General features: G+C 43.5%; 1 protein-coding gene across 8 annotated transcripts in view; it reads right to left on the reverse strand.

Moving 5' to 3' along the window:
- The window catches only part of PDE5A (phosphodiesterase 5A), a 639,000-nt gene that overhangs the window by 43,901 nt on the left and 579,034 nt on the right, over positions 1-16,065 (reverse strand). For all 8 annotated transcript variants that reach the window (XM_069230182.1, XM_069230181.1, XM_069230180.1 and 5 more), the window contains one exon: positions 9,308-9,371. In XM_069230182.1, coding sequence (XP_069086283.1) covers positions 9,308-9,371 — 64 coding nt within the window. The remainder of the gene's footprint in view (positions 1-9,307; positions 9,372-16,065) is intronic.

Consider the following 16,065-nt stretch of genomic DNA (forward strand, 5'->3'; position numbering starts at 1 on the left):
CTTTAAGGTAACATGTTTGAATCCATCTCACAATCCATCTAGCTAATCCTTGTTTTGAAATGGGATTACCTTTATGTGGTGGATGGAAAGCAACAAAAAGTTGATCTGTTTTCCTAAAATCTTTTGTTCTGTCAACGTAGTACATTATAGCTCTTTTAAGGTCAAGAGTGTGTAGAGATCTTTCAGCAGTAGAGTCTGGCTGTGGAAAGAAGACTGTCAATTCCACTGACTGATTAATGTGAAACAGTGAAATCACCTTAGGTAAAAATTGTGGTTTTGTCCTAAGTACTACTTTGTGTTTATATACTTGGAAGAACGGTTCCTCTAGAGTAAATGCCTGAATTTCACTTACTCTTCTTAATGAAGTAATTGCTTCTAAGAAAGCCACTTTCGATGTGAGAAACTGAATGCCACAGGAGTGCATGGGTCCGAATGGTGGTCCCATTAGTCTTGTGAGTACAATATTAAGATTCCATGCAGGAACTAGTGGAGTTCTGGGTGGAATAATGCGTTTAATTCCTTCCATGAATGCTTTTATCACAGGAACTCTAAATAGAGAAGTATGTTGTATGGTTTGTAGGTATGCTAATATGGCTGTTAGATGAATTTTAATAGAGGAAAAAGCTAAGTTTTCCTTTTGTAAATAAACCAAATAGCGCACAATATCTTGTACTGATGCTTTAAGTGGATCTATATTTTCAGGTTGGCAGTAGTATACAAAACGTTTCCACTTATTTGCATAGCATTGTCTAGTTGTTCATTTACTTGTTTTAGAACGTCCATACATTCTAATGGAAGGTGTAAATATCCAAACTCTATGACTTCAGGAGCCAAATCGCTAACTTGAGTACACTGGGATTGGGATGCCTGATTTGAGCTTTGTTCTGTGTTAACATTTGGTCTGTTTGGAAGTTTGCGATGGGGCACTAATGACAGATCCAGGAGTGTTGTGTACCAGTGTTGGCGTGCCCATGTGGGAGCTATCAGTATCCTCGTGAGAGAGGTCTGACGCATTTTGTTCACCAGAAATGGAATTAACAGGAAAGGGGGAAAAGCGTAAGCAAATATCCCTGACCAGTTGATCCACAGAGCATTGCCCTTGGATGGAGGGTGTGGGTGTCTGGATGCGAAGGTTTGGCATTTTGCATTTTCGCTTGTTGCGAAAAGATCTATGTCTGGTGTTCCCCACATTTGAAAGCAATGTTGAAGTACCTGTGGGTGAATCTCCCACTTGTGTATTTGCTGCTGCGTCCTGCTTAGAAGGTCTGCTAACTGGTTGTGTATCGCCGGGATGTATTCCGCTAGTAAATGAATCTGATTGTGAACTGCCCATTTCCATATTGTTTGAGCTAGAAGGGACAATTGGGATGAATATGTCCCCCCTTGTTTTTTCAGATAATACATTGTTGTCATGTTGTCTGTTTTTATTAAGACTGTCTTGTGTGTGATCTGAGGTTGAAATTCGTTGATGGCCAAGAACACAGCTAACAAGTCCAAGTGGTTTATGTGATAAGTTAATTGTGTTGAATCCCATTCCCCTTGTATGGTTAGGTTGTTGAGATGAACTCCCCAACCTGTCATTGACGCATCTGTTGTGATTATGGTCTGTGGCACTTGGTCTTGAAAGGACCGCCCTTTTGTTAAGATGTTGTGATTCCACCATTGCACAGAATTGTACGTTTGGTGGTCTAATAACACTAGATCCTGTAACTGACCCTGTGCCTGAGACCATTGTTGTGAGAGACACTGTTGCAGTGGTCTCATGTTTAGTCTTGCATGCAGTACTATTGCTATGCATGATGCCATCATTCCCAATAGTTTCATGATAAATCTTACTGTGTAAATTTGATTGACGCAGATTTGTGATATGAGGTATTGAAAAGCCTGCATCCTCTGTGGATTTGGGGAGGCTAATGCTTTTTGAGTATTGAGAATCGCAACTAGATAAGGTTGAACCTGTGCTGGTTGAAGATGAGATTTCTGGTAACTGATTGTGAACCCTAATGTGTGTAGAGTATCTATTGTGCATTGAGTGTGTTGTTGACACTGTAGAATATTGCTGGATTTTATTAGCCAATCATCTAGATAAGGGAAGACATGTATGTGTTGTCTTCTAAGGTGAGCTGCTACTACAGCTAGACATTTTGTGAAAAACCTTGGAGCTGTTGTTATCCAGAAGGGAAGTACTTTGAATTGGTAGTGTTTGCCTGATATTACGAACTTTAAGTATTTGCGGTGAGCTGGATGTATGGGAATGTGGAAGTAGGCGTCCTTGAGATCTAACGCGGTCATGTAATCGTGTTTTTGTAGTAGGGGAATAACATCCTGTAGAGTGACCATGTGAAAATGTTCCGACAGGATAAAAGGTTTAGAGGTCTGAGATCTAGGATGGGTCTGAGAGTACCATTGTTTTTTGGTATAAGAGAATATAGTGAATATACTCCTGTTCCTTGCTGTGAGATTGGAACCATTTCTATTGCCCCATTTAGTAATAGACATTGTACTTCTTGTTTTAATAGAACAGTGTGTTCTGGAAAGAGTCTGTGAGAACGAGGGGGAATATTTTGTGGAGTAGAGATGAGTTCTAGACAATAACCATTGTGGATAATTGAAAGTACCCACTGATCTATGGTGATGTTTTGCCAGCGAGCGTGGAATTGTTGCCGTCTTCCTCCCACAGGAGATGTGTGGGACTGTGGGATGTTTATGAAGTCATTGTTTTGTGAGTGTGGTAGCATTTTTTGAGGCAGTAAACTTTCCTCTGGCTCTAAAGTTTTGCCCTCTGTAAGAGCCTCTAAATGACCCCTTTGAATAATACTGCTGCGTTTGTTTTGGATGGGAGGTGGAAGCCGACTGTAGTGTGGGGTTTAAAGCCTCCCCTGAACTGTTGTTTCCAAAAGGAACCCCGAAAAGGTGCGGTATATAGAGCTCCCATGGCTTTTGCAGTGTCAGAATCCTTTCGAAGTTTCTTGATAGTAGTATCTACTTCTGGTCCGAATAGATGCTGTTTATCAAAAAGCATGTTAGACACTGTCTGCTGAATTTCGGGTTTAAAACCCGAGGACCTTAGCCATGCATGTCGTCGGATTGTTACGCTAGTATTGATACTTCTAGCTGCAGTGTCAGTCAAGTCTAGGGTAGCTCTAATGTGGTTATTAATAATAGCCAGTCCATCTTCAACAATTTGCTGCACTCTCTTTTGGTGCTAATTGGCTAGGCACTGCAAGAATTCTTGCATTTCACTCCAGTGTGCCCTGTCATACCTTGCTAACAGAGCTTGGGAAATGGCAATGCGCCATTGGTTAGCTGCTTGTGTAGCTACCCTTTTCCCCGCAGCATCAAACTTCCTACTTTCCTTGTCAGGGGTGGTCTCCCCCAAAGACTGGCTATTAGCCCGTTTACTGGCTGCAATGACCACAATGGAATCTGGTGGCAGTTGTTGCGTAATGTTGACTGGGTCTGTTGGTACAGGCTTATATTTTTTATCAATTCTTGGAGTAAGAACCCTAGCCTTGACTGGTTCTTTGAATATATCATCTGCGTCTCTAAGCATAACAGGCAGCATTGGTAAGCATGGGTAGAGGGGTAGAGGATAATGTATTGAAAAGGAAATCCTCTTCCAAAGGTTCTGTATGCATTTGAACCCTATGGTATGCAGCTGCCCTAGATATGACTTGTGTGTAAACTGTACTATTCTCTGGTGGTGAAGGTTTAGTAGTATAAAGATTGGGATCATTGGATGGTATAGGGTCCGAGTCATACAAGTCCCAAGGGTCCACTGTATCTCTCTGGGAGTAAGTGTTGGAGTGTGATGGTGAAGGTAGTGGTGGTGCGGTAGTAGGTGGTGGAGAAAAGGAAAGCTGTGGCAAATGTGGTGGAGAAAGCAGGAGAGGTAGTGGCTTCTCCTTTCTTTGAACATTTTTGCTGGTGGCGGAGCAGTATCAAGAGTCTCTTGAAATGCCAGCTTCCTTTTAGTCTGTGGAGGTGGAGAAGCAATAATTTTTCCAGTCTCCTTATGGATATGTATTCTTCTCTGTTTACTGTCCATTGCCTCCAAAATTGGTTGGATATCAGATTCCTCTGTTTGATATTCTGATGTTTTTGTGTCCTTTGAGGATTTTTCACTGGTTGTTTTGGTCATATGCTTTAAACAGCTTGAAAGTCCTGTCTCTTCTGTTTTAAAGGATGTTTTCGGCTCCGAAACGGTGCCGAGCTTTTTCGGTCCTGATGATAGCAGCCAAGGTTTCGGTTCCAAAGCCGGACGCTGTAATTTTGAATCCGAAGATTGTAGGCGTCGGCTCGGCTTGGAGGTGGAGCTTCTCATCTTTTTGCTCGACTCCATCACCGAAACAGGTGTGGCCTGTTGATGGGGTGACTTGGCCTTTTTCAGCGCCAAACCGAGAGTGGTCGCCGACAAATTTCTTTTACGTGGGACCAATTGCTTTCCAGCAGTGATGCACCCAAGGCCTTGGTAGATTTTTTGGAAGTGGGTGTAGGGGCAGGTGTACTCACATGCTGAGCCGCTGTGATTGGTTGTCTGTCTTCTTTTGATCCTGGGTTGGAGTCGGAATCTTGAATCGAAACAGCCATCTGTGCCTGCTCCTCCTCTAAGGTGTTGGTGGACTTGGTATATTTCGACGCCATTTCACGTCTTCTTGCTCTTCGGTCATGCAGTGTCTTTTCTACCAAAACGAACGGCAACATTCACAATCTTCCTCTCGATGTTCAGGAGAAAGGCAAAGATTACATACCACTTGCTGGTCAGTATAAGGGGATTTTGCGTGGCATCGAGAACAGAATCGGAATGGAGTTCGATCCATCAGGCTGTGGTATGGTAGGCCTGAACAGGCCCAAGAAGGGCGCAAGTGCCCGAAAGGGCATTTTCTTGATCCCAACGGTACTCTCGGATTGATTGCAGATGCAAACGCGGTTGAAATAATACCGACGGTATAATAAAGCGAATATAAAGTTTCCGAATCTAAAGTCTCGGAGTGAGAGGGAACACGTCCGAACCGACGGTGGAAAGAAAACAATCTAACAACGGAGTAGATGCCCATGCGCACTATCACCAAGAAGAGGAGTCACTCGATCTCGTGACTCGAAAAATGACTTGTTCGAAGAAAAACAACTTATAACACTCCGAGCCCAACACTAGATGGCACGATATGCACAGCATGTGTATCTGAAGCTACACGTGCCACCGAACACATATGTACAATAATTGTAGAAGAGTTTTACTCGACGACTACAGGCTTCAGGGGAGGGCGCAAGGCGCATGTGAATTTACAGCACTACATGCCACGAACAGATGGCTACTGGGTAAGTAACATTTTTCATTCAATGGCATGTGTGGCTGTATACACATGCTTGGCATGGACTGTACAGTAGTCCCCTCTAAGTAAGCAGTGACAAGTGTGTAGGAGTTGGAGTAGCTTGAAAAAGTGTCCTGAGCACTGCCTGGCCAACATTTGCTTGTTGGTGAGCTAAAACATCTACACAATATACACAATAGTGCTTAGTGAATGTGTGTGGTGTAGACCAAGTGGCAGCCTTACAAATATCGGCTATTGGAATGTTTCCTGAAACGGCCATAGAAGCACCTTTTTTCTGGTAGAGTGTGCTCTAGGAGCTATAGGTAATTGTCTTTTGGTTTTTAGATAACAAGTTTGAATACACTTGAATATCCATCTCGCTATTTCATTTTTTGAAATTAGATTGCCTTAGTGAGGCATTATAAATGCTACAAAAAGCTGTTTAGATTTTCTAAAGATGTTAGTTCTGTCAATGTAATGCATAAGAGCTTGTTTAACATCTAGTATGTGCAAAGCTCTTTCTGCGACTGAGTCTGGCTGTTGGGAAAAAATAGGTAACTCAACTGTTTGGTTAATAAGAAATGGTGAAGCTAATTTTGGGAGAAATGTAGGGTTCGGCCGGGGGACTACTCTATCTTTATGTACTTGGAAAAAGGGTTCTTCTAACGTGAAAGCTTGCAATTCACTTACACGTCGTAGAGAAGTGATAGCCACTAAAATTCAACTTTCCATGTCTGATTTGACCTTGCTTTTGAGTCAAAAGGTCTGGTCTGTTGGGACGTTTTTGGTGGGGAACCACAGACAGATCCAATAGTGTTGTGTACCAAGGTAGATGTGCCCATGTGGGGGTTGCAAGGATCATGGTGAGTGATGTTTGTCTCAGTTTGTGAACCAGAAATGGAATGAGTGAGAGAGGAAGAAAAGCGTATGCAAATATCCCTTACCAATTCATCCAAAGAGCCTTGGACTGAGGGTGTGGGCATCTGGATGCAAAGTTTTGGCATTTAGAATTTTCTATGGAGGTGAAGAGATCTATCTCTGGTGTTCCCGAGAGGTGAAAGTATTGGTGAAGTACCTGTGGGTGGAGGTCCCATTCGTGGACTTGTTGCTGCATCCTTATTAGGTTGACTGCAAAATTATTATCCATACCTGGGAGATATTCTGCCAATAAGTTAATGTGATTGTGAATTACAATTTATAAATTGTCAGTGCTAGAAGGGACAATTGAGATGAGTGTGTTCCCCCCGTTTCTACATATAATACATAGTTGTCATGTTGTCTCTACAGACTAGAACCACTTTGTGGGAGAGGTTTGGCAGAAATGCTTTGAGCGCTAGAAAGACTGCTAGTAACTCCAAGTAGTTGATCTGATTAGTTTGTTGAATGGGATCCCATGTGCCTTGTATTGTGAGGTTGTTGAGGTGAGCTCCCCAACCTATCAGTGATGCATCTGTAGTGAGAGTGATCTGAGGCACAGGGTCTTGAAAGGGCTGCTTTTTTGAAAGATTGGTGGGATTTCACCATTGCAGAGAGGTGTGAGTCTGGCAGTCAAACAACACTAGATTCTGATGATGACCCTGTGACTGAGACCACTGATGCAACAGACACTGCTGTAATGGACACATGAGTAGTCTAGCATGAGGAACGATGGCAACGCAGAAAACCATCATCCCTAATAACTACATCACTAGTTTGACTGTGGAAGTATGGTTCTCCTGTAATTGAGACAGAAGAGTTTGGAAAGCTCCAATCTGTGCTAGATTTGGATATGCCAACCCTAAGAGATTACTGAAAATTGTTCCCAGATAAGGATGTGTCTGTAAGGGTTGGAGATGGGATTTGAGGAAGTTGATTGTAAATCCCAGACTGTGTAGAAGGCTTACTGCATACTGAGTATGTTTCTGACATTGTTGGATGGTATTGGCTTTAATATGCCAATCGTCCAACTATGGGAAAACATGAATATGTTGTCTTCTGAGGAATGGAGCAACTACCGCTAAACATTTTGTGGATACCCTAGGAGCGGTTGTTGCCCAAAGTGGTAAAACCTTGAAACACTTGGGTCGAAGGTTCAACTCAATCCCATTGCCGAATGAGGTGTGGAGCCAGAGGTTGATGCCAAAGACATTTTTGTCTTGAATATTTTCGGTGCCGAGCCCGAAGGTGAGGCATCCGAATGTAATTTTTGGATCCGACCATGGCCTGAAGGCAGTGGTGGATCGATGACCATGTTATGTGGCTTCTTTAAAGTCTTTACATGGGTGCTCAGGTAGTACTCAGGATGTGCTGTGGTAAGACGATGGCTTTCGATGTCCGATTGAACATCCGAGTCTGAATTTCCTATGGGAAAAGCCTCTTCTTCATGGATTTCCTCTGCCCATGATCTTCCCTGAAGATATCAGGGGTGTTGTCCAGCGTCTTCAATGACATCTCTAATCAATGTGCTCTTTGGTCTTATAGGGTCTTCTTGGAGCGGAAAGATCGACAGGCATCGCTGGTTTCTTCCCTGTGGTCCAGGGACAAGCAAATATTACACACCTGATGATGATCGGTGTGCGCGAATTTCGAATGTCATCGAAGGCAAAATCGAAATGTAGTGCTTTTCAATAGCCCTGCATTTCTCGAACCACTTGGAGTAGTTGGCCTGAGACTGCCGTTGGTGCCCCGAAGGGCAGTGAAACCCACCACTGATGCAGACATTTTATTTGAATGCATTAGACAGAGAATACTCGATCGAAAAATACAATACCATAGCTGAAAGAAAGGCGGAAAGAAGAGTTCGGAGTAGATCAAGCCAAGAAATACCGAGCAAGAGGAATACACATCCAAACCTGACAGCGGAGAGAAAACAATCTAGCAGAGGACTCGATGCCCATGTGCACTATCACTGAGAGGAGGAGTCACTCAATCTTGTGACTCGAAAAGATTCTTTGAAGAAAAACAACTTGTAACACTCCGAGCCCAACAACAGATGGCAGAGCTATGCAAAGCATGTATATCTACAGCCACACATGCCATCGAACATTATTTTTTTAAAGTGAAAAGGAACAATGGGGAAAAAATCATGCATGTTTTCGTTTTGGGCACAGTAGATCATAGAGAGGCTATTGCTTCAACATATTAATTTGTATATTCACTGTCCCAAGCCTTATACTGTTTGGTTGTCTTCCCTGGCGTAAATAAATCTGCCAGTGCTGGATTATGATGGTAATAACCATTATCACGATTCTGAGTACAACTCCTGTATGTTCTAGAAGAAGCCACCCTACCATTTACAGGTATCATGGGTCACATGTATGAAGAAACAAGCTCTAATTTATAGCAGAATCTATTTCTGCAAGGCATGCCTGCAAAACCAGGAACAGAGCATCCACGGGTGAGCAAGGCTAAGACACAAGTTAAGAAGGGAAAAAAGGGATTGGGGAGCACTGTGACAGAAAAAGAAGTTAGAAGCACATAGACAGATGTATGGGACAAAGGTAGGATGGGAAATCAAGTGAGGATGGAGGCATATAAGGAGATGGGATGAAACCATAGTGAGGCAAGAAGAATAAAGAGATGATAAGAAGCAGTGAAATTGGAGAGCAAGCAGAGATGGAATGCAAGGTAGACGATATAGGTGACAAGAGTAGGACATAAGTGACCAGATGGAAAACAGAGAGATGGAAGAACAAGCAGCTGGAGATCAAATAAAGAAAGGTAAATGGGTAGTGAGGGAGGTGAAAGGGTAGTCAGGAGCAGGAAGCATGTGTAGAACAGGGTAGTGATAGGAGGCCGGAGGGCAGGAATTCGAGTGAGTGAGGCGTAGAGGATTACTTGAAGCCCCATCACCAAAACCTAATGGTGGCAGTGATGGGACAATGTAACCTTTTGCGAAATACTATGGTCTTGAACCACAGCCCATCCAAGTAACAATTAACACGCAGCTTTTTCACCACTCTTTACTTTTACAATAAACATACACAAGCAAACCTTGCTTGTCAACAAATAAATACCCGCTGCTGCACTGGCCAAGGCTTTGCTATTGCAGACACGTCACAGGCAGTCATCAGCATTGCTCTGTGGAAAACAAAATTGATGATTTCGTAAATTTGGTAATTCTAGTCTGTATCAACTAGTTCCAGGAGTCGATATACATTCCACAAGACATCAATAAGGTAAAGCAAGACGCGCATTAATAAGGGACAGCAAGACTCGTATGTATTAGTGTAAGATAAAAGTATGTACCTTCTACCCTGTAAATCACATGTAATCATAACTTTTTCGAACATAGCTTCCACTAAGCATTAGTTATAAAAGAAAATTGGAAATTATTTATTTACCTTCTACTCGAATATTCTACATTTATAATTAGCAGTGATGCTTTATTCTCCAGTATGTACTGACTTGGTGAAACTGAGGAGAGAAGCGTTGATGTCTGACAGCCTCACAAACAATTCAGCCAACCTCATCAGAGTCCGTGTTGTGGCCACATCCCAGAATAAACAATACATGTGAGATGACTCTGGGAGCAACAAATATTGAGCATATGGTCACCAGGTCTTGACTCAGCCACAAGCAGTGTCACTAATCTTCTATTTTTAATTTCTTACTTTATTCTTTGCTTCCCCCGGCTGTCTTCAATAGCCTGTGTGCTGAAGCTGCGCACCTCTTTCATCAGTGAATATGTTAATGAGTTAAAAATTAAAAACTCAGCTTTGTCATCCTCCTGTTACTTAGCTAAGAGCGAAGGTAACAAAGAAAATCCAAAAAAGCAGAATGGGCCATTTTGGTGCACAGGTACATGGGAAGCAAGTTCTACAACCAGAGTCCTTGTGAAGCCTCTTCCTCATTCCGAGCAGTACCATTTTTGAGGTTTTAGCAGTGCTTTATTTGTTTAAAAAAAACTGTTGGACCTCGCCCTTTTCGCAGGGTCATCGCCAAACTTTTTGCCTTCTTCCTCCTATCTTTATTGACCTGTTTTTGTTGTCTTTAAGACTCTAGGTACTTTACCACTGCTGACCAGTGCTAAAGTGCAAGTGCTCTCTGTCTAAATTGGATTTGTGATTGGCTTATCCATTATTGGCATATCTGTTTTACTAGTAAGTTCCTAGTAAACAGGGGTGGCTCCTTTGCAATGGTGAAGGAGCATTGCCCCCTCTGGCTAAGCCAGGAGCTGAAAGATAAAATTATATTTCATTATCATTTTATCTTTCAGCTGCTGGCACAGCCATCAGCAGGTGCAGGGAGGGGTGGAACTTGTTCATGGGAGGGGGGAGCGGGTAGTGGAATCTGTGCACTAATTGCGCATGTGTTTATGGCCCGGCCGTCTGAGTGTGGCCAAACACACATGCGCACTTAGGTTTCCCCAACCCGGCTGTGCTACACAGCCGGGCTGGAGAAACTGCACAGACCCCAGGGAGGTGTCTGAGTGGCAGTCCAAGCTACTCAGACCAACCCTAATGCTACTTTCATGCTAGTTTTAGCATGAGAGCAGCACCAGGATTACTGGGGAGCATGTGCTGTGACACCAGAAGAAAAGCAGCGGAGTGAGGCGGCAGGCGGAAGTGACGGGAACAAGTAATATTTTTTAAATTATTTTTTTATTCCTCCCTTCACTTTCCCCGCCCTCCACTCCCCTTCAGATTTGCGGCGGCCCGAGGTGCTAGTAAAGTGCACTACAAGTGCCCAGGTCCTGTAAACAAAATGCTACTAGTGGGCCTGCCGCACTGATTGTGCCACCCACATGAGTAGCCCAGAAAACATGTCTCAGACATGCCACTACAGTGTCTGTGTGGGCAGTTTGGAACTGTCAGTTTGACCTGGCAAGTGTACCTACTTGCCAGGCCCAAACCTTCTGTTTTACTACATACAAGTCACCCCTTAGGTAGGCCCAAGGCATCCCCATGTGTAGGGTGCAGTGTATTTTTAAAGGTAGGGCATGTACTGGTGTGTTTTGTATATCCTGATAGAGAAATACTGCTTAATTCGTTTTCACTATTGCAAGGCCTATCTCTCCCATAGGTTAACATGGGTATTGCCGTGAAATACCTTTTACGTGTAATTTCCTATCGGGAGCAGATAGAGATATGGAGATTGAACTCACAATTTAAAAATACATAATTTGGTGAAGTTGGTTTTTAACTTGTAAGTTTGAAAATGCCACTTTTAGAAAGTGAGCATTTGCTTGCTTAACCAATCTGTGCCTCTGCCTAGCTGGGGAATACACTGGGTCAGGATGACAGCTGGGCTGTTTGTGAATTCACTCTAGACAGTCACACAAAGGGAAATGAGGTGTGCCCTGCATATCCTGATAGGTCTTCCTGGGCTAGAGCGGTGGGAGGAGCAGACACTTGCACCTGAATAGGGCTGTGCCTGTCATTACCAAAAGCAGTCTCCAACCCCCTGGAGTGTGTCTGGGGCCAGGGTAGGAAAGGCACAACAAGTACTTTTCTTTGAACTTTGCCTACTTCAAAGGAAGAAATGAGTATATGTATTTGGCATCTGAGACCACAACTTCAGAACACTTCTGGACTGTCAACATTCTGCCAGGAAGAGGAGTTAGTTGCATTAGGAGGGACTGCCACTCTTCCTGTTGCTTTGCTGTGCTGGCCTGCTGCTTCTGCCCTGGGAGTGAAAGGATGGGACTTTGTGTTCTACATCCTGCTATCTGAGGATCTCCAATGGCTTGAACTGAGTTTGCCTCCTGTTAGAAGTCTCAGGGACATCAAAGACTTCATCTGCCAGCACCTAGGCTCTCTCGCTGAGAGTCCTGACTCACCAAACGGTGCCCAGTCCAGTCTCTGGGCCCTTGAGAGTGAGTTCTGGTGTAACCAAGAAGAAAACAAGTGCATCGACTCCAGAGTGGCATCAGAACTGGTATCGCTGTCTGACTTGGTGCCGCTGCCTCCACCAGGAGCTGTGGTCCTCATGAAGTGCAACAACGCGACTGACACCACAGGACCGACACCGCTGCAGTACCTCTGAAGTCCCGCCACAGCACGAGTTCTGAGTGCCATCTCCCTGATGCCTAGGACATTAGACTCAGTCTCAACCGCAGCACCTATGGCCCTGTGGTGGGATGGCAACATGGTGAAGTCGACGTCTTGTGTCTTGACCTGCTGGATTCATCAACCCTCTGGTTTGTAAGGAACCGACCCCTCGCCTCCAAGACTCCATCCCCTCCCCTGCAACTGTAAGGAACCGACGGCTCACCTCCCCTGCCTGCCAGTAGGGAACTGACGCCTTACCTTCCTTGTAGCAGTAAGGGACAGATGCCGCACTGTCTCCAGCAACACCTCACCTCGCCGATTCTGTGCAACCTCCTTGTTTCATTGTTTACCAAAGGTACCGTGCCTGGGGTCTGTGTGACTCCGTCAACGATGTTGTGATAGCCCCAGTTGGAGCTATTGCATTTCTAAGCGCTTTACAAATTTGTATCTTTACTTGTGTAAGTTGGATTTTTGTTGTTTTGGTCTTGTTTTATTCAGATCAATATTGGCTATTTTTCTAAACTGGTGTTAAGTCCTTTTGTAGTGTTTTCACTATGTTACTGTGTGTGTGTGTGTATGTGTGTACAAATACTTTGCACATTGGCTCAGAGATAAGCCTGACTGCTCTTTCCAAGCTACCAAGGGGGTGAGATGGGTTTATCTTATCTGTGTGCCTCCTTTACTCTGACTAGAGTGAGGGTCCCTCCCTTGACAGGGTGCAAACCAAACTAGAGACCCCAATTCTAACAAAACCAAAATAAATAATAAAGGTAGTGCTGAAGCCCTTTGGTTTTCATGGATCCCACTGTCAGTGCTGTCAAATATCTGGGTTGCTGAATAAGAATGGTGTCTAGTTTTGATTCCACCTTATGAGTTTCTTCCAAACGCCTTCACTTCCTCTTTGTTTTATACTTGCAGATACTTTTTTATCCCTGCTTTTCGTGTTTGTCATAATTGTTTCCTATCTTTTTCTTCCTCTTTGTTTCTCTCTTTTCTGCCTTTCTCTCATTTGCTCAGAGTCATTGTCTCAGGTTTGAAAATTGTCCTGGTCCCTAAAAATGAGCGCTGATGCCCATCTCCTACAATAACTGGTGCAAACTAAGCACTGGAGTGTTAAGTAGCCTTTGAGTAGATTAGAACAGCAATGATTCAGGGATGAAGTGCTGGTTTTTGTTATGGACATACTTTGAGCCTGTTATCTAGATACATTTGTTGCTCAGGGAGCGGGCTGTGAATGTAATTTGTGTGTTGCCTTGGACTCAATGGAGTGATGCCATGTCCTTTTTGGTTCCTACCTTCCCTCCTTAATCCTACCTTCCCTCCTCTATGTTTTGTTTTGCTCTTCAACTTTTCCATCTGATCCCTAATGCTCCCTTCCCCGTTCTCTATCTGCCTATGTCATATTTTGTGCTCTCCCCTGCCCAAGCATTGTCCTCCATCGCTTCTTTATTTGTGTGGTTTTTAAGCTAATCTAAGTTATGGAACAATATACATGTTAACATTTTTGCAGATGAAATGTGATGTGTATTAGGGATGCTTGCTGGAGATTGTTGTACACTTTTGTTGCTGAATACCCAATGCATGACAGGAATCACTGTTTGCTGAGGGGGCAAGACATTTAGCAGTTAGAAGCTCAATTTACAGTAGAGATGTTTTGTATGTCATAACCAAGCACAGAGCCAGTTTGTCCATATAATACATTATAAGGTTTTTTCTAATGGTACCCACTTCAAATTTTAGCCCTAAATGTACCAACGTTGGCAATAACTTACACAAGTTTGCAAATCAGTGATGGCTGCAAATGGAGCTTTGGGAATCAAGTTGCATTTGACGTTTTCCCAGACAAATTATACAGATTTTTAAAAAAGGTTTAGCACAATATATTGTCTAGTTTATTTACCAAGCTTGTGTAAGAGTTCCTGAGCATCTCTGAATGGTGTGATTTCATAATAGTAGGTCATATGCATTTAAGTGAACCAAGATCAGAGCTTAATTTCAACCAGTGGCTGCAGATGGGACCCACCGGCACTCATTATTGGAGACCAACACTTATGTTTACTCCTTGGACCTTGATCCAGAGCAAGAGGGAGAACAGCACAAAAGAGGTTAACAAGGAGGAAGAGAAAGACAGAAAAACAATGACAAACGAAGAAAACAAGGAACACAAAGAACCTAAACGAGTGAGTTAAAGGGGTAGGGAGTGTCTGGTGGTGGATAAAACATGTATGGGATGTAATCAAAACTACACAGACGTGGTATTCATCACCCCTGACACCCAGGTTGCAGGTTTATCACCAAACATTTGAGCACTGGCACTTATTCTTTTACAAATTAAGCACCGACCAAGATACTTTCATATCCTAATTGAGAGGGTTTTAATCAAGGACGGATTAGTTCATCGGGGTTAGCCACGTATGTTTCAAGGAGAATAGGAGCCAGAATGCATAATTTTCACAAAACAAGAGTATAATACTAGCTTTTATGCCATTAGGACTCTGTAGCTCCTGTGGGTAAAGTAAGGAGTTGATTAGTGTGGATTTACAGCAACCTGTTTTCACTAAAAATAGGAAGTTATATGGCCACATGCATTACTCAAATTTAAGCCAGATAAATGTTGAAAAGGCCGCCTGTCACCATCTACTAAGGGCCATTCCTACCAAGGTTCTTCAAAAGGGGTGTGATTTTATTCTCAATCCATGTGCCTAGAATGCAGAATGATTTCCATATTGTTCTATGTGTGAGTTGGAAAGTGCTGGCCCACTATTTTGGATCTGGATTAATTAGGGCATAGTCCACTAGTGGGGAGCCTGGTGTTCTTGGGTGAAAAAAAGAGTTAAAAAGTAAACTAAATTCTTATTTGGGGCAGTTACAATCTCTGACTCCGTTATCTTCTCCTGGGTCAAAATTATTATGCTCAAAGAAAGTTTAGCTTTGCTACTGAAGGAGTATGTACTGCATGGCACTGTTCCTAAAGTGTGAATGTTTGCCATGTCTAAAACCTTAATAAAGTATGATGTTTTCCTTGGTTTTCAGCTCATAAAGGTCCATATCTAGACTCAGCTTGCGCTGCATTTGTGTAATTTTTTTTTTAACGATAATTCAGTGCAAACCTAACTCCATATTTATACTTTGGCGCTAGACACGTCTAGCACCAAAGTTATGGAGTTAACGTTGTTTTCTGGACACGAAAACCTACCTTGCGTCAATGAGATGCAAAGTAGACATTCCCGTCCAGAAAACAACAGTATGGACTTAGCACCATATATACCCCCGTGCTAAAATCCAGCACAGGGATAGGAACCTTAAATAATGGTGCTAAGCTTGCTTAGCGATATTATTTAAGCCCTGGGTATGGGCAGGCATAAGGGGACCTGTGGGCATATTTCCATGGTCAAAGACGATGGAAAGTGCCCACAGGTGCCAATCCCAGGTACCCAGGGACACCTCCACCCACACCAGAGGGACACCACACAATAGGGGACCCATCCCAGGTAAGTACCGGTAAATATTTTTTATTTTCCTCCACTCAGGGGCCCTGACTTGGGGCCCCCTGCACGGCACTGGCCCCAATGGGCATGGCCATTGGGGTGGTGGGCATGGCTCCGGTCTTTACTAAGACAGGAGCCATATCCATGGGGGTTGTGTGCCCGAATATGGCGCTATACTTCTTTGAGGCATTTTTCTGCCTCTACACAGTGTAGCGCCATAATTTGGCACACAACCCCCGGTTTCCCCTATGCCACCCCGCCCTGTTAGCGTCCTTTCCAAGTATGCTAACAGGG

The sequence above is a fragment of the Pleurodeles waltl genome, chromosome 1_1 (genome assembly GCF_031143425.1).
Source record: "Pleurodeles waltl isolate 20211129_DDA chromosome 1_1, aPleWal1.hap1.20221129, whole genome shotgun sequence".
Lineage (NCBI taxonomy): Eukaryota > Metazoa > Chordata > Amphibia > Caudata > Salamandridae > Pleurodeles > Pleurodeles waltl.